This window comes from Sceloporus occidentalis, unplaced genomic scaffold (assembly GCF_023333645.1).
Source record: "Sceloporus occidentalis isolate IW3139 unplaced genomic scaffold, rSceOcc1.0.p SCAF_91, whole genome shotgun sequence".
NCBI lineage: Eukaryota > Metazoa > Chordata > Lepidosauria > Squamata > Phrynosomatidae > Sceloporus > Sceloporus occidentalis.
Window position 1 is genome coordinate 1,597,114 of NW_028317071.1, and position 19,564 is coordinate 1,616,677.

General features: G+C 47.0%; 1 protein-coding gene across 7 annotated transcripts in view; it reads right to left on the minus strand.

The window, feature by feature from the left end:
* The window catches only part of LOC149284527 (uncharacterized), a 109,519-nt gene that overhangs the window by 46,766 nt on the left and 43,189 nt on the right, over positions 1 to 19,564 (minus strand). For 6 of the 7 annotated variants that reach the window (XM_089496528.1, XM_089496531.1, XM_089496526.1 and 3 more), the window contains 2 exons: positions 5,504 to 5,590; positions 412 to 498 (listed from right to left, as the gene is read on the minus strand). The exons of the other annotated variant lie outside the window; for it this stretch is intronic. In XM_089496528.1, coding sequence (XP_089352654.1) covers positions 412 to 498; positions 5,504 to 5,590 — 174 coding nt within the window. The remainder of the gene's footprint in view (positions 1 to 411; positions 499 to 5,503; positions 5,591 to 19,564) is intronic. 7 annotated transcript variants of the gene reach the window in all.

A 19,564-nucleotide genomic window follows, 5' to 3' on the forward strand; every position in this document is an offset into this window, starting at 1 on the left:
TTTCATGTTGTGTGCGCATCCTGAGTCCATTTACTCACCAGGGTTGCCAGCCCCCTCCCTTCTCTCTTGCTCATCTGCTTTTTGGCTTTTCTATTCTCTTATTCCCTTCCCACCCAATGGCTCACCCATCCCCTCGACTGCTGTAGGGAACCTTGAAGAAACAAAATTCAGAATGTTCCCATTTCACAGTAGTAAAGATTCATTTTTTCTAGCATACAGCCCTAACTAGAAGAACATACATGTAAATAAAGGTTCAACTGTTTAAAAGATTAAACAAGGAAAACTGCCCCTGAGATATTTAGGATTCTCTTATAACATTCCAAAACGAAGTAATATCAAAACAGCACAGCCTCTGCAGTTTAGAAGATTAATATGGTAAACCCTGTGGTTACTGCCTAATGATAATCTTACCTTCTGAGATGCTTGAGACAGACTCTTGTTTTTACTTCCTTTAGGTCTTCCTCTTGGTCTTTTAAGAGATGGTTGTCCTGTTGGTTCCTAAATATAGGAAGACAGGCTACTGAAGCAAGGATTGCAGAAAAGTTCCTAAATACAAGCAACGGCACAAATCCAACTGTGTCACTGACTGATTCAGTTTTAAATATGGAAAGGAAAAAAACGTGGTACAGATCCATTAATGAGAAATGAATGTTGTATCTTGACCACTGGACCTGTATAAACAAATTATAAAAAGTCTTGTATTTCACACTCTTTCCAGCTAAATTTATTTTTTAAAGGGTGACTATTGTTTTTCTAAACATTCAGGACTTTTCTTAATCAACAGCCACATAAAAAAAGATAGAAGATGCAGACCACCAACAGAAAACATCTAAGCTGGTCTAGACTATAGACAGTTTTTATTTTCTTAAAGCTACATGGGAGAGTTTTTCTTTCTTCTGAAGGTTTCACTCAGTTACCATTTCTCTAACATAATGTTCTGCATTATATGAAGCAAGAGGTGGGGGGCTGTCGTTATCACATTCTAGTAAAATGAAAAGCCAATGCAAAATATACAGATACCAAGGATTCAAACACCTGCGCCAGCGCTGAGGGGAGGAGAGCCGGTGGGAGCAAACTCCAAATATTCAACCCTCTGGCGGAACTTTTGAACGTTTGGGTTGCTCAACTGGGATGTGTGAATGAGTATGTCAGAATGAATATGCTGAATGTGTTGTCTACTGGATTGGTAGCAAAACTGAGTTAGGAACACCTGAAAGATGTCTATCCCCCACTCCTCACAAGCTGAAATCTCAAGCCGAGCTCAAATCTCAAGCTATAAGATCTGATCTTAAGATCTGATAGCCTAAGATAGCTTATAGTTTTTACTATCTAGTTCAGTTGGTCTACATTCAGATAGAGAATTCGATTTCAAATGAAGCACCAACAGATGCTTTTATTTATTATAACATATATCATTTAACTACTATGGATCATGAGGAGATTATGAATGGGAGGGAAATAAGTGGTGAAAGAGAGGGGAACCATTTGATTATAAATTCTGCCTATAATATACCAACAGGAGTAGTGTGGAGCAATGGGAGATATAACGCTGACAGGGTGGGCATGAAATATAAAGGAAGACGAGATTGATGCTTAATATCTATCTCGTCTTCCACTCCCCTTGTTAACCCTAAAGAACCAAGGACCATCCCAATCATACCACAAACCCTCAACTTACTCCTCTGTAATGCCAGGTTGGTGAGGAACAAATCCCATATCATCCATGATTTATTGGAAGAGGAGAATGCCGACCTGGCCTGTTTTATGGAAACCTGGCTGGGGGAGGATAGTAATGTAATCTGGACTAAGACTCTCCCAGCTGGATATGCCATCAAGGAGCAGGTGAGGGAAAGTGGGTGAGAGGGAGGAGTCCCCTTGGTCCATAAATGTACCATCATGTTGAAAAGGAGACCTGTCAGGAAAACAGATCACATCAAGTACATCTACCTGACCCTGAAGGCTTGGGACAGTCTAGGGATTCTGTTAGTTTACCATCCACCCCGTGGCCTAACGGACTCCCTGGCTGAGCTGACGCTCCTGGTCTCGGGGCTGGTATTGGAGTCCCCCAGGCTTATCATCCTGGGGGACCTCAACATCCCCTTCGAGGCCGACTCATCAGATCTATCAGGAGCAGCTCGGTTGTTCATGGATACCATGACAGCCATGGGCCTGTCCCAATTAGTATCAGGGCCAACTCAATGTGCAGGTAATGCTCTTGGCGTGGTCTTTAGTACCGAACAGGAACATCCATGAGCACATGTAAAACAGATTTCTGCTCTGTCATGGATGGACCATTTCCTGGTCAAGGTAGGACTGAAGGCTACTCCTAATATCCCTCTCGGGGGTGGAAGACCTATTAACATGGTCAGCCCCTGAAAGCTGATGGAACCCAAAAGGTTCCAGGAAACTCTAGAGGGATTTATGATTGGGTATGATGGCGATTCTGTTGAAGCCTTGGTTGATACCTGGAATTATGACCTTACCAGGGCTATCGACACTATCGCTCGTGAGCATCCTTTCCAGCCCGCTTCAAATAAAAAACCATGGTACACAGAGGATCTTTGCCAAATGAAGCGGGCTGTGCAACGACTAGAGCGCCATTGGCAGAAACATCAGCATTTATCTGATAAGACACGCCATGAGAACCTGTTGAGATCTTATGGAGTGGCAATCGATTCAGCAAAGAATTCTTTCTATGCTACACGTATTGCATTAGTGGAGTCTCGTCCAGCAGAGCTGTTCAGGGTGGTTAAACAGCTAACCCAACTGCCTCCCACCCTGAACCCATTATTAGAACCAACTATATTCTGCTGTGATGCTTTTAATGACTTCTTTGCTGATAAAATCTCTCAGATAAAGGCTGATCTAGAGGTGGACATTACAAGAGAAACAATAAGAGAGGTGTCCAGTGACTCCACGGTCCATGTTAGACTGGATCATTTTGAGTTAGTAAATACTGATGAAGTGGACAAGCTCCTTGGAAGTGTAAGGAGGGCGACGTGCTCCCTTGATACTTGCCCATCGTGGTTGACCATTTATCTTATAATTAATGTATCCCCAAAGGAGGGAATATTTCCAACAAAATTAAAACAAGCGATAGTGAAACGGCTTATAAAGAAACCCTCTCTAGATCCCCTACTGAGGGACAACTACAGACCTTATACCATTTTTGGGCAAAGTGATAGAGAGGGCAGTTGCCCTCCAACTCCAAGCTGCCTTGGATGAAACTGACTATCTGGACCCATTTCAAACCGGTTTCAGGACAGGATATGGAGTTGAGACTGCCCTGGTCGCCTTAGTCAATGATCTCCGTCTGTGCATTGACAGGGGAAGTGTGACCCTGTTGGTGCTCTTGGAAATCTCAGCGGCTTTCGATACCATTGACCATGGTACGCCTAGGAAAGTTAGGTATTGGGGGCACTGCATTCCAGTGGTTCTGATCCTACCTCTTGGGTAGATTCCAGATGGTGAGGCTGGGGGGCAGCTGCTCTGCTAAAAGAGAGCTGACATTTGGTGTCCCTCAGGGCGCCATTCTGTCCCCCACGCTGTTTAACATTTACATGAAACCGCTGGGAGAGATCATCCAGAGATATGGGGTGCGGTGTTATCAATATGCTGATGACACCCAAGTACACTTCTCTATGTCTCCGACTGACACAGTGACTAGGGATGGCATCTCTCCTCTGGACGCAAACCTTGGGTCGGTAATGGGCTGGATGAGGGAAAACAAACTCAAATTGAATCCAGGGAAAACGGAGGTACTAGCAAAAGTTTCTCCAAGTCCAGGGATGGAGATTTGTCAGTCTGTCTTGGACGGGATCACACTTTCCCTAAAGAATGAAGTACGCAGTTTGGGGATACTTCTGGATCCATCTCTACAGTTATCATCTCAAGTAGATGTGATGGCCAGAAGTGCCTGTATCAACTTTGGCCGATACGCCAACTGCGTCCCTACCTGGACCAAAAGGACCTTGAAGCAGTGGTACTTGCACTGGTAATCTCTCATCTTGATTTCTGTAATGCGCTTTACATGGGGCTACCTCTGTACCAAGTTCGGAAGCTTCAACTGGTGCAAAATGCAGCAGCCAGATTGGTCACAGGAACACCTAGGTTTGACCATATCACACCTGTATTAAAATCTCTTCACTGGCTACCAATCAGCTTCCGGGCACAGTACAAAGTGTTATACTGTGCTTGGCTTGGGCCCGAATTACTTGCAGGAACGCCTCTCCCTACATAATCCACCCCGCACTCTCAGAACATCTGGGAAGACTCTATTGGACTATCCAAATATCAGATTGATATCAGCTTCCCACAAAGCATTTACTGTCATGGCCCCTAAACTGTGGAATAGCCTACCGGAAGAGATCCGACTTAACACTACCTTAGAAACCTTTAGGAAAGCGATTAAGATGGATCTCTTCCGGCGGGCTTATCCCCCAGATCTTTTGTAAATAAATATAAAGGGACATCCCACTCTGAGTATGTTAAGCGGACCAGATGATGATATATTGATCTTAATGTGATACTATGTTTTTAAGCTGTATTTTATATGTAACTATGGCCTGAACCGGACAGGCCTTTGCGGTGCCCTCGTCACGTGCGAGGGCTGCCTGGTGGGCGGAGCACCCACATGCCCGGCATGTGACGAGGGCGCCGCAGCTGCAGCACACACACCTGACGTGGTGCGTACTGGTGATGTCGCAGCTGTGACGTCCCCGTGCCATCGCTGGCGCTTTGGGGCGCCGGAAGTGCGCAACAAAAAGGAGCCGCTTCCTGGTGCTCTTTTTTTGCTCCGCAGGAGCGCCGCGCAATTTGGTTGCTGCTGCGCTCCTGCGGAGCAAAGAGAGGCGCCGGGGAAGCACCTCTTTCTGGTGGTGTGTACCCTGCCTATATTTCCATTTTTATTATGGCTTCTAAACTCTTAGGACGCATGCATCATTTAAACAGCATAACTCCAAAGTGAACCGAAGCAGCTTTATTTTGGCCTGTCTGTCCGTGTCCTAAGTTTCCCTCATCCCCTCTTCAGCCATTGTGCTGGCAGGTTGCTTCTGGGCTGCTGCCACAGAAGAAATCAAAGAACGGCTGGCTCTTTCATGTTGTGTGCGCATCCTGAGTCCATTTACTCACCAGGGTTGCCAGCCCCCTCCCTTCTCTCTTGCTCATCTGCTTTTTGGCTTTTCTATTCTCTTATTCCCTTCCCACCCAATGGCTCACCCATCCCCTCGACTGCTGTAGGGAACCTTGAAGAAACAAAATTCAGAATGTTCCCATTTCACAGTAGTAAAGATTCATTTTTTCTAGCATACAGCCCTAACTAGAAGAACATACATGTAAATAAAGGTTCAACTGTTTAAAAGATTAAACAAGGAAAACTGCCCCTGAGATATTTAGGATTCTCTTATAACATTCCAAAACGAAGTAATATCAAAACAGCACAGCCTCTGCAGTTTAGAAGATTAATATGGTAAACCCTGTGGTTACTGCCTAATGATAATCTTACCTTCTGAGATGCTTGAGACAGACTCTTGTTTTTACTTCCTTTAGGTCTTCCTCTTGGTCTTTTAAGAGATGGTTGTCCTGTTGGTTCCTAAATATAGGAAGACAGGCTACTGAAGCAAGGATTGCAGAAAAGTTCCTAAATACAAGCAATGGCACAAATCCAACTGTGTCACTGACTGATTTCATTTAGGGTTGCCATAAGTCAGGACCTCCAAACCAGGACAAATGTAGGACAACATTTTCAAATGGAGGACATGCGAAAAAAATTGATGATTTTTAAAAAATGTTAATATACATTAACATACATTAATACATTAATGATAAAACCTCAAGATATGTTAGAAAAGGAGGTTTATGTTTAAACTGGTTCCTGTATCGCCAAATTAAAGAAAGGTTTATGTTAGACAGTAAGACGTGTGGTATAGACTCTTTACCCTCAAATTTAGATAAAATCATTTTTGGTAAAAATGAGAAGATGATTTCTAAATTTTACAGTCTTTTGTTGGAAACAGACATGCATGAAGAGCTTGTGAAACCATCTATGATTAGATGGGCTCAAGATTTGGGTGAACCCTTGCCATTAGTTCAATGGGAAAAAAGTGGGTTGTTAGAACTAGATACACTGCCTGTATAGCACTAAAGGAGAACTATTATAAGATGCAGAATAGATGGCATCTTACCTCTCTGAAGCTTTCAGAGATTTACAAAAACCAGAGTCCCAACTGTTGGAGGTGTGAGAAGGAACCAGGCTCCTTTATGCATATGTGGTGGTATTGCAAACATGTTAAAAAATACTGGGTACAAATATATAATAAAATGCAACAAATTGTAAAAGTGAACTTTAAATTTGAAGTCAAATTCTTTTTGTTAAATATGATTTCAGATGAAATGGAAAACAAGCACGGAAAATTATTTTTTCACATGATTTCAGCGGCTAGAATGATACTTGCATCTCATTGGAAGGGAGATGCAGAACCTACATGGAAGGAAGGGATCTTGAAACTTATAGATTTTATGGAATTGGATAAAATTACTTGTTATGTTATGAATTTGAATTGGAACAAGGAGAAATTAATTTGTCATCCTTTGATTACGTTTATAAAATCAGATAATTTGGTCCGTAATTTTATTGGGTAATTTCTTAATGTGTTATAAAGATTTTTAAAAGAAATATAGCAAAATGCGGGGAGATATAAACACAAGACAAATTCATAAGTGGTAAAGATTTTTTATAAATTGAAAATAATCATAGACTACACAAGAATGGTGAATTTTTATTTTTTATTTTTTTTGTATTAAGGAAAATTGCTGGGCTAAAGCATGTCTCAACCCCTCTGTAGGAGGAAGTCACTATGTTCTTGTAGTAATGTTGGCATTGTATTTGTTGTTGTGGGTTTGTTTAGAGGAGGGTTAATGTTGAATGTATGTATTGTATTTTATCGGAAATGTTATGAATGTTGTATGTAGTTGTATGTGTTTTTATATATATGTATGGTAAACTTTAATAAAGATTATATATAAATGCATGTTTCTTAGGCATGAGCAAAATGGAGGACGTTTTGCCATTATTCCTAGACAGATGGCAGAAATGTACTTCCCTTTCTGGCCAAACCACCCCCCTCCATTCCAAAACACACACAACAGCACATTAAGCATTGAACATGGTTTACTTAGCATAGCCTTTTGCATATTTCAGAGGCTTATTCCATAACCAAACCCCTTAGGTTTAACAGCATGGTTTATCATGGCTATGCATATTGAACATGTCAAGGTGGTTTCACAAGAAGTGGATTTGCCGTTTCAGGTTTCTTGCACCAAATGTACTTCTCAGAAATGTGTACTTGGTCAAGGGAAAGCACAAAAAATACACCAAAAACACACTTTGGAAGGTGACACTGTCTCGCCTTCAGAAACAGTGCACACATGCCTCAGAAGCTGACTCATATCATCATCATCATCATCATCATCATCATCACACTATCATTGTCAAAACAAGGGAGACTTGTAAGCATTAAAAGCACAAAAAATACACCAACACACACTTTGGAAGGTGACACTGTCTCGCCTTCAGAAACAGTGCGCGCATGCCTCAGAAGTTGATTGATATCGATATCACCATCCTCATCCTCATCACTATCATTGTCCAAGCAAGGCAGGCTTGATAGCATTCAAAGCACCAAAATGCACTTTGGAAAGTCACACCATCTCGCCTTCAGAAAGAGTGTGCGCAGGCCTCAGAAGCTGACTGATATCAATATCACCACCATCATCATCATCACTATCATTGTCAAAGGAAGGCAGACTTGTTAGCATTAAAAGCACAAAAAAAGACACAGAAAATGCACTTTGGAAAGTCACAGACTCTCGGCTTCAGAAACAGTGAGCGCATACCTCAGAGGCTGACTGATATCAATATCACCACCACCACCACCATCATCATCATCACCATCATTGTTAAAACAAGGCAGACTTGTTAGCACTAAAAGCACAAAAACACACATAAATGCATTTTGGAAAGTCACACTGTCTTGGCTTCAGAAAGAGTGAGCGCCAGCCTCAGAAGCTGACTGATATCATCATCATCATCGCTATCATTGTCAAAAGAAGGCAGACTTGTTAGCATTAAAAGCACCAAAAATACACAAACAATACACTTGGGAAAATGCATATTGGAAAAAATACACGTTATAAAAATACACTTAAGAAAAAGACATATTGGAAAAAAAATACACTTTAAAAATATTTTTAATAAAAATAAATACTGGAAAAATACACTTTAAAAAATACAAAAATTCATACTGGAAATGGCCACTCACCACCACCACCTCCTCTTCCTCCTCCTCCTCTTCATCCTCCTCCTCCTTGGCGCCAAAAAAGGGCAAAAGAAATGGCCCTTTCCTTTGCCCTCTGGCTGCAGCCTGGCCCAATAGAGGAGGAGCTCCTCCTCCTGAGTCTGGCTGGCCAATGGGGGCGGACTGGGACTGGAACAGCCCTGCCCCCGCCAGCGCTCACAGGCTCAGGCCTGGAGCCCCAGCCTCAGGAGGAGGAACACCTCCTCATTAGCTCTGTGTGCGGCCCTGCAAGGGCATGTGCAGGGCCAGCCTAAGCGCCGGCGGGCGGCCAGCAAAGGCTGCGTTGCTGGTGGCGGCCGCACTGGCGGCTGCGCAAGCGATCGTGCGCGAGCAGCTCCACACAAGCGCCCATGCACGAGGGCTGCAGGAGCGGCTGTGCGCAACAGCAGCCGCCGCAGCCGCCGCAGCCGCCGCAGCCGCAACCTCCTTGACCCGGAACAAACCTGGGTCAAGGAGGAAACCGTGCGGGGACGCCCCCCAGCGATCAGAAACTGGGACTGTCCCGCCCCCCGGCGGGATATGGCAACCCTAATTCCATTTCACACATGGAAGAAAAATAGAAGGATAAAACAAAACAAACCGAAGGGTTCTAACAAAAAATGTGAGTAGCCAGGATAAACTGTATCCCACTTCCAATTACAAAAAGAATTAAGAAAATAACTACACCCTGGAGCAGAAAAGCAAATGTCATTTCTAAAAGGGTATAAATACCCCACTAAAAAGTATGCAAATGCAAAAAATAAGTATGAACAGGTTGCTCACCTGTAACTGTGTTTCTTCGAGTGGTCATCTGCGAATTCACACAAATGGGTTTATTCTGTGCCTGCGCAGCAATCCTCGGAAACTTCTAGAATCTCCAGGCAGAAAGCAATGTATCTTTCTGCAACTTTTTGGCGGTAGCCCCTCCCACCCATATATAAGGCCCCTGGTGGCCCGCTCCTCTTCAGTTCCGAATGAGCCGCTAATCAGCGCGGCAACAAGTGTTGTCAAATGAGCAGACACTGAGGGGATGGATGGGCGGGTTTGTGTGAATTCGCAGATAACCACTGGAAGAAACACAGTTACAGGTGAGCAACCTGTTCTTCTTCTTCGTGGTCTCTGTGAATCACACAAATGGGTTTAGACTAGCGAGCTGTAGTCAGTGGAGGAGGGAGTGTCAATAACCAATAAATCACATAACCAATAAAGTATGTAAACCAAACAACTGTGTTATTTATTAACAGTGCAACAGGTCTATTGCATGGCAGAAAATAACACTGCCCTCCCAAAGGCTGCATCCTGCCTGGCCCTGGCGTCCAGCCTGTAATGTTTTATGAATGTCAATGGCTGGGACCAGACAGCAGCCTTGCATACATCCTCAAGGGGAATCCCCGTCAAAAAGGCTGAGGATGCGGCTACCGTCCTAGTTGCATGGGCTCTAACCCGACCTGGCAAGGGCTTCTTGGCCAGTTCGTAGCAGAGACGGATGGTGTTGGCCACCCATTTAGAGAACCTCTGCGGTGAGACCGGCAGCCCTCTCTTGGCTTCGGAGTAGCATACAAAAAGTCTCTCCGATCACCTGGACGCAGCAGTTCTGTCCAAGTAGAATGCCAGTGCCCTCCAGACATCCAGGGCATGGATCTGGCACTCAGAGTCCGTGGTCGGATTAGGAGCCAAAGTCGGCAAAACAATGTCCTGGTTGATGTGGAAAGCAGACACCACTTTGGGCAAGAAAGTAATGTCTGTACAGAGCACCACCTTGTCCTTATGAAAACGGAGGAAAGGTTGGTCCACCCTCAGGGCACACAGTTCACCAGCCCGGCGGGCTGACGTGATAGCTACCAGGAAAGCCGTTTTCCAGGTCAGGAGTCTCAGGTCCGTGGTAGCTAAGGGCTCAAACGGCTTAGACACCAGCTGTGCCAGGACGGTGTCTAAACTCCACTGCGGTGAAGGGTCTGCGACAGGTGGATGCAGGTTGTTGAATCCTTTAAGGAACCTCTTTATGAGAGGGCCCCCAAACAGAGAAACAAATAGTGTGACGAAATGGCAGACAGGTAGCACTTGATAGAACTCAAGGAGAGACCTGCTTCTGTCAGTGTCATAAGAAAGTCCAGGACCACAGGGATGGAGACACGGGATGGTGGAATGCCCTTTGTCTGCAGAAAGGCAAGGAACCGATCCCATTTGTAGGCATAGGACCTCTGTGTAGATGGTCTTTGTGCTGCTTTGATGAAATCCTGAACACCGGATGGAAGCGTGCTCAGGACCGAATCCTCCATGCCACCAATGGGAGAGACTGCATTTCGGGATGGTGGACTCGCCCGTCGTGAAGCGAGAGCAGGTCGGGCCGGTGTTCCAGTCGGAGATGCTCCTGTGCCCGCTGTAGGAGAGGAGCAAACCACGGCTGTCTGGGCCACCACGGAGTTATCAGGATTGCGTCCGTGTGGTCCGACAACATCTTCGAGATCACCCGTGTGATCAGAGGAAATGGGGGAAAGGCATACAAGAGGCCTTGAGTCCACTTGAGTTGGAAGGCATCCCCTTCCGATCCGGGCTCCCTGTACCGTGAGCAGAATCCGGTGTGTGAGCATTCAGCCGGGAGGCGAACAGGTCCAGGAGAGGAGGACCCCAGCGATTGGAGAGTTGGGTCACTACTTCTGGATGCAGCCTCCATTTGTGGCAAGTGGAAGATGACCTGCTGAGTTGGTCTGCAAGGTCGTTCTGGTCGCTGGGCAGATGGATGCACTGCAGCAGTATCTTGTGCTGTATGCACCACTCCCAGATGCGGATGATGACTGCCAACAGAGTCCTCGATTTTGTACCCCCTTGTTTGTTGAGGTAGTACATGACCGTGGTGTTGTCGGTGAGAAGAAGCACCACCCTGTTTGTGAGGACCATCTGGAACGCTCTGAGTGCCTTTTCCACGGCAAGCATCTCTAAGACATTGATGTGGAGAGTGGCTTCCGCCAGTGACCATTTGTCCTTTATTGTAAGGTCCAAAGTGTGGGTGCCCCATCCATGCAGGGAGGCGTCCGTGGTCAGGGAAAGGTCCGACTGCGGGGGTAGGAATGACATTCCCACGCAGACGTTGTCGGGCTGGAGCCACCATCGAAGGGACTTCTGTACGGTCCTCGGGATGGTGAGCAGTTTGGTAGGCGTGTCTCGGACGGGGTCGAACACGGATAGGAACCAGGATTGCAGGGGCCTGAGCCTTAGCCTGGCCCACGGTGTGACGAAGGTGGTAGAGGCCAGGTGTCCCATGGCGACTTGTACCACATGGGCTTGAAGACGCCTTTGACGCAGGCAGGGCTGCAGTGATGCGTGGAGGGCCTGAAACCTTGCCTCTGGACGGTATGCCTTCATTGACACAGAGTCCAGCGTGGTTCCTATGAAGTCGATGCGCTTGGTAGGAGTCAGGTTGGACTTGTCGAAGTTGACCTGTAGTCCCAATGCTTGAAGGAGCGACAGGGCAAACTCGAGTTGTTTGAGCAGAGTGTCCTTGGAAGATGCTGCGAAGAGCCAGTCGTCCAAGTATGGGAAGACTGTGATTCCCCTTTGACGCAGGTATGCCACCACGGGTGCCATGTACTTGGTGAAGACCCTTGGAGCTGTGGAAAGGCCGAAGGGAAGGACCTTGTACCGGTATGCCTGGTGTCCGACAGCAAAAGCGAGGAACCTGCGGTGGTCCTCCAGGATCGCTATGTGAAAGTAGACATCCTTTAAGTCTAGCGTCACGAACCAGTAGCCTTCCTGTAGGAGTGGTAAGATAGAAGCAAGGGTTACCATCCTGAATTTCTTGTGAACCATAAAGTCATTGAGGGCCCGAAGATCCATTATGGGTCTAAGGCCAGAGTCTTTCTTCGGTACGGTGAAGTACCTGGAAAAGAAGCACCGCTTGAACTCAGAGGGGGAGACAGGTTCAATGGCGCCTTTTTCTAGAAGAGTGCGCACTTCGTCAAGAAGGGTGTCCGAGGGGACAGTTGACACAAAAGCTCCAGTTGGTGGGAGCTGAGAGAACTCTAGGGCGTAACCCCTGTGGACGATGTTAAGTGCCCAAGAGTCCGTAGTGATGGCGGCCCAGGTGTTGAAGAAAGGGCTCAGCCTGTTGGAGGTGACGAGGTGCGCAGGAACACATCAGAACCTCTTCTTGCCCCAGCCATCCTTCTTCCTATACCCCTGTTGGTATCTGGGTTGGGAAGATTGACGCCTGTCTGGTGGGGGAGCAGGCGACCGGGAGGATCGGCCCTGAGGGTTACTGTCCTGGTGGTAAGGATGGTCCTGGGGCTGGAAGCGGTACTGGCCTCCTGGGTGCCAGGGGCGCTGACCAGGGTACCTCTGGCGGGGGGACTTGGATGGTGCGGAAGACATACCGTGCTTTCTAGCCGCGGTCTTCATCCGGTACCTGAAGCTAAGCTTCTCGTCCGTGTCCCTATTGAAGAGGCCCAAGTTGTCGAAGGGCATGTCTTCAATAGCCACCTTCGCCTGAGGGTGAGGTCTGAGGACCGGAGCCATGCATAGCGGCGGAGAGCTATGGAGCCAGAGAGGACCTTGGCTGCACAGTCCGTGGAGTGTCTGGCGGAGATGATCTGCTGCCCAGCCATCAGGTGGATCTCACTCCTGAGAGCCGCCATCATACGCCTCCTGTCCTCGGGCAAGTCAGCAATGGTGGGGTTCATCTTCTCCACCAGGAACTGGACGTAGGCCCCCATGCAAGCTGCGTAGTTTGCGATCTTGAGATCGAGAGCCACCGAGGCATAGAATTTCTTTGCAAGGCCGTCCAGCTTCTTGCTGTCCTTGTCGACAGGCGAAGATGAGGTCTTGGGAGCGAAGGTGGACTGGGCTCCCTCCACAATAGCTGAATTCAGCTTGGGATGGTTTGACAGCCAGGATGGGGCAGACGGAGTAACCCGGTACAGGTTCTCGATCCTGCGCGAAGTCGACGAGATGGTGGCTGGGGCGTCCCAAGAATGCTTGGCAATCTTCTCCAGGGACGGGAGGTAAGCCAGGGCTGGTGGAGCTGGAGCAGAGCCGTGGATCCTCCTTTCCACCGGGTCAAGGGCATCATCCTCCAGATGGGCGACTTCTAGCTTGAGAGCATCAGCCATCCGTATGACCCTGTCGGCAAAGGCCCGGACGTCGTCCGTGGGCGACGGGACAGATGGGCCTTCGGGCACAAACGGGGCGTCCTCATCCGAGATGGGAGACACGGAACGAGGAGAGCCCGAGCCAGATCTTGAAGCAGATGGGCTCCACCGTCTGAGGAGAAGATCGGATGTCCCGAAGTCGTCCCGGTCGTCCCGGCGGGAGGTGCCACCATCCAGACGACGGGCCCGTGAATGAGCATGGAGGTTACGACGCAGGTGGGACGGGTCAACCGGGATGAGGTACTGTCCCGTGTGCTGGTCATGAACGAGATCCGGGAACGCCTGGAAGAGGTCCCGATCATGCTCTGCAGGGGCACGATGGTCTGCGGCCAGAGCCTCGTCAGCTTTGGTCCCCAGCGTAGCCCGGTCCCGTGCGACAGAGCGTGGCCTTCTCCTTGGTGGGGGTGAAGGAGATCTTGGCCTCAGCCTCTGAGGAGAGAGTGGAGCATCAGAGTCCTGGAGCTCTCCCTCCAATTCAGAGTCCACGGTCACAATCTGTAGGCTGTCTGCTGGTACAGAGAGGTGACTGGTGAGGAGGACTCTGGGTTCAAGCGGCACCATCCGGGAAGGGGCCGGTACAGACAGAGCCGGGGTCTTCACCGGCTCTGCGACAGGCGATGTCGACGGTACTGGCCTCGACTCAGGCGGAGGCACTGAGACTGTACTTGGGGGCCCCTTACGGCGGCTCTTAGAAGGCGGCGAGGACGAGCGAGCCCGCTTCTTGTCCCGGCCGGAGTCCTTATCCCCTTTTCTCTTGGGGGCTTTGGGGGCATCCAAATCCCCAGAGGCTCCAGAGCTGCCAGGCTGGCTGAGAACCCTCTCATAGAGGGCAGCCTTGAGTGTCCGGTCCCTGTTCTTGAGGGCTTGGGTGGATATGGCCTTACAGTGGGCACAACTGCCCGGAATGTGTGCCTCCCCCAAGCAGAGGACACACTTGTCGTGGCCGTCGGCCTTGGGGATTTTCACCCCGCACTTGGTGCATTGCTTGAAAGAGGCCATGGTAAGAGAAGTCCGTTACCAGTCTGAAGTCGAGCTGTAAATCAGAGAAAGTCGTCAAGCCAAAGGGAAAGTCCGAATGAATGGTCAAGTGAAAGTCCGAAGGTCGAATAGCCAGAGATTCCAATACACAAAGAGCAAGCGAAATGCTAGCGAAGTTCCTCGAGCTGCTTAGCGCGGCGGAATGAAGGAACTGAAGAGGAGTGGGCCACCAGGGGCCTTATATATGGGTGGGCGGGGCTACCACCAAAATGTTGCAGAAAGATACATTGCTTTCTGCCTGGAGATTCTAGAAGTTTCCGAGGATTGCTGCGCAGGCGCAGAATAAACCCATTTGTGTGATTCGCAGAGACCATGAAGAAGAAATAATAATACAAATTTCAAAAATTAGATAAATAAAGAAAACTGCCGTATATACTCGTCTATAAGATGAAAAATGTATGCCAAAAATGGGTCCCAAAATCCTGGGTAGACTTATATACGGGTTTATACGGTAATGTGGCTCAGAAAAGTGGCAGCCACAGCTCTTTCAGGGGGAGCAGGGGTTGAGTGGCCCTTCCTTTAGTCCAGGGAGGCTGCCTTTAAAAGAAACACTGCCCTCCATCTCCTGCCGGTCTCCCTGCTTCTCTCCTTAAAAAGAGACGTCACCCTCTCTCCCTTTTCTTCTCTCTTCGGACTCTGTGCCACGAAGATCCAGGGTTAGGGATCAGCTTCTTCCCCTTTAAGAATATAGCAAAAGCAAGTGCATGTCTATACCGCTTCTCAGTGCACTTAAGTACTCCCTAAGCAGTTTACAAACTGTAAACCAATTGCCCCCAACAATCTGGGTACTCATTTTAGCAACCTCCTCGGAAGGATGCCAACCTGGGTTGAGCTTGAGCCGTTTTTCTGGTTTTGAACCCGCAACCTTATGGTTTGTGAGTGAGTGGCTACAGGACAGGCATTGAACCCTTGCACCACCAGGGCTCAAGGAGCACTCCCTTGCCCTGAGCCTCACTTGCACGCTAGCCAAGCAGCTTAGAGATTTCAAGGAGAGGGCTTTTAAAGGAGCAGAAACCTTAACACTCATTGGAGACACTCAGGAAAAGAAAAAGCAGCTGGAAAGGAGGCCTGTTTCTCTGGTGAAATCTCCCAGCCGTTGCTTGCGCAGCTAACGTGCAAGCAAGGCTCTCCCAGGGAAAGGGAGCCCTCCTCATGTTCTTAAAGGGGAAGAGACTAGTCTCTAACTCTGGCTCCTAGTCCAAAGGGAGAGGAAAGGGGCAGAGGGTGAGGTCTCTTTTGAAGGAAAGAAGCAGGATGCCAAGCAGGATGCCAGAGACTCTATCACTTGTGAAGCAGGGAAGAGCATTCTCCCTGGACAAAAGAAAGAGAAGACTCACTTTTTAAACGGGGGTGGGGAACCTAACTGGCTGCAGCTATGGCTGGGAGAAGCCAGCTTGCCTGATTTCACCAGAATCAGGAAAAAGAGAGCTCTGTTTAGCTGCTCTGTTCTTAAAGGGGCAGAAACCTAACACTTGCTGGAGAACCCAAACTGAAAGGGAGGGGTGGGAAGGAGCCTCTCTTGAACTCTTTCCTCTCCAAAACAGACAAAAGAACAAACAAACCTGAGCAACCTTTTGAGTTAGAGTCTCAAGGGAGAGGGAGCAGTGGAGATGGCAGCAGAGATGTCTGGTTTACAAACTGACAAAGAAAATCCAGCAAATGCTTTGCCCAGCCAAGGACCAGAGAGACCCTCTCACAGCCGCAGGAGGGTCTGAATACCATGCAGCTGCGGAAAAGTCTACATAGGGACCATCAAACGCAGTGTGCAAACAAGAATCAAGGAACATGAGAGACACTGCAGACTGGGCCAGCCAGAAAAATCAGCAGTAGCAGAACATGTTACAAACCATCCTGGGCATAAAATACTGTTTGAAAACACTGAAGTTCTGGACCATGTCAACCACTACCATGTCAGGATGCACAGGGAAGCCATTGAGATCCACAAACATCTGGATAATTTCAACTGGAAAGAAGAAACCCTTAAAGTGAACAAAATTTGGCTACCAGTCCTGAAGAATAGCAAAATAAGGAATCAGCAAATGCAAATGGGAAACCATTCAGAGTCAGGGGCTTTCCCAGCAGATAATTGATCACCAATTAGCAGACATTAATCCTCGTTTGCATTAGCCTCCCAGGCTGAGGCCAGACATCAACACAGAACAATATACATGCAAACCACTCCTGCATTCCCAGGCTCACACAGTATATATACACCCCATTTTCCAGGCAAAGTATTCTCTGAAGATGCCAGCCATAGATGCTGGCAAAACGTCAGGAAGAAACTCTGCTAGAACATGGCCACAGAGACCGAAAAACCCACCAAAAACTATAGCAGAGATGTCCCTTTGGCGCTTGCTCTCAGAGCATGAAAAGGCAAGCAGACCACAAGGACCGCTCAGGGGCAACAGCCACTCAAAGGAGCACCAAGAGGCAAGTGGAGCAGAGGGGCAGTGACTGCACCCCAGACTTATCCACAGGTCATATTAAAATCCATAATGTTGGCCCAAAAGCCTCACCTCAACTTGTACATGAGGTCGACTAGTACATGAGTATATACGGTACTACAATGAACAGTGCAGAGAAACAAGACAAAAACAAAAAGGGGAAAACAAGAGACCTATTCCACAAGATCAGGGAAATCAACGGAAAGTTAAAACCAAGGGCTGGGACACTCTATGATAATAAAAGTAACATAATTCAAGACCCGGAAGGAATAAAAAGACGATGGACACAATACACAGAAGAGCTATATAAAAGAGATGACAGAATTAAGGACACATGGAACAAAGAGCCACATGAAGATGAACCCTGTGTAAGGCAAAAAGTGTATATGATTGAGCCCCATTGAATATAATGGGACTTGTGCTCACTGTGTGGCCGGGCACACACACCATTCTCCCAATCTCCCAGCGGCTTCCACATAAACTGGAAGCCGCCTCTAATGAGCTGAGTATGGTGCGGGCTCACTGTAGAAGCTGCAATAAGAGAAATGGCAAAAAACAAGTCACCATGAACAGATGAAATGCCCTTTGAGTTGCTGCAATCTACACTGACAGAGTCAATTATAGTGATAACTAAACATGATGGCCAACAGACTGGAAACAATCAATATACATCCCCATCCTCAAAAAGGAGACACAAAGGATTGCTGCAACTATAGAGCCATAGCACTAATATCCCATGCAAGCAAAATTATGCTCAAAATTCTACAACATAGATTCCAACCATGAATGGAGAGAGAAATCCCAGAGGTCCAAGCAGGGTTCAGGAAAGGAAGAGGCACTAGAGACCACACTGCAAATATATGATGGATAATTGAGAGAACCAGGGAGTTCCAAAAGAAAATCAGCATGTGCCTTATAGATTATAGTAAAATAGATCATGAAAGGCTATGGAATGCCTTTAAAGACATGGGAGTGCCAACACATCTGATAGTCCTGATGAGGAATCTGTACTTAGGACAAGAGGTGACTGTCAGAACAGAACATGGAGAAACAGAATGGTTCCCAATTGGCAAAAGGGTCAGACAAGGCTGCATCTTATCACCCTACTTGTTCAACTTATATGCATAACATATTGTAAGAAAAGCAGGCTTGGACACAAAAGAATGAAGAGTGAAAATAGGAGGAAGGAATATCAACAATCTGAGATACGCAGATGACACCATAATACTAGCAGAAAACCTCAAAGATGTGGAACAACTGCTAAGGAAGATCAAGGAAGAAAGTGCAAAGGCAGGCCTATTGTTGAACATAAAGAAAATAAAAATAATGACCACAGAGAACATACACAAATTCGAATTAGACAATGAAGAAATAGAAATAGTAATAGAATTCTCATACCTGGGATCAAATACTGATAGAAATGGAGACTACAGCCAAGAAATCAGAAGATTAAGAATGGGGACAGCTATGAAAGAACTAGAGAAGATGCTAAAATGCAAGGATATACAACTGAGCACAAAAGTTAGAATTCTACATGCCATTGTATCCCCTATTGCCATGTATGGATCTGAGAGCTGGACAGTTAAGGAGAATAGCAGAAAAATAAACTCATTCGAATTGTGGTGCTAGAGAAGAGTGCTAAGGATTCCACAGACAGCCAAAAGGACAAACCAATGGGTCTTGGAGCAGATCGGGCCAGAAATCTCCCTAGAAGCCAAGATGACAAAACTCAGGTTGTCGTACTTTGCACAGACCATGAGAAGGCCTGAATCATTGGGAAAAACAATAGTGCCAGGAAAGATAGAGGGAAGTAGAAAGAGAAGAAGGCCACATGCAAGATGGATGATGGACTCTATTAAAGAGATAACAAATATGAGTTTGCCAGAGTTGAGCAGAGCAGTTGAGGACAGAGGGTCTTGGAGATGTCTCAGCCGCACAGTTGCCATGGGTCCAGATTGACTCAAGGGCAATTAACTACAACAACAAACTCTCTGGAATGTGTGCATTTTGTTCAGTGGGGCAGGAGCAGAGATGTTTTTACCATGTTCTAGTAAAATGAAAAGCCAGTGCAAAATTTAAAAGGTGCCTGGGATTTGAACAATTCAAAAGCAATGACTGTTTCAGCTGTTCACCTCTCCCCCATGTGTTTGCTGCTTGACAGTAAATAAAGACTAATTTAAATAGGTATGACTAAGCTTCCAGATTTCAAATACAGTGGGCCCTTGGTATCTGCTGAGATTTGGTTCCAAGATTCTCCATGGATACCAAAATCTGTGGATGCTCAAGCCCCATGATGGAGGAGTAAAACGGTGTCCCTTATATTAGATGGTAAGATCAAGGTTTGCTTTTGGGATTATTTTTTAAAAATATTTTCAAGTCATGGATGGTTGAATCTGTGGCTACACAGGGCCATAGAAACAAACAACCTACATCCAAATTCCAAGTATTGAACTTTTTATTTGGATTACAGGAGGCTGTTGCACTTAGGGATGAAAGGGCGGCTTGAAGCCACCCCTGACAAAACTGGATTGGGACCATGGCAACAGCATGCCGCAGCCCCTATCCTCCTTTTTGCCAGCCAAAAAAAAAAGCGGCAAACACTCCA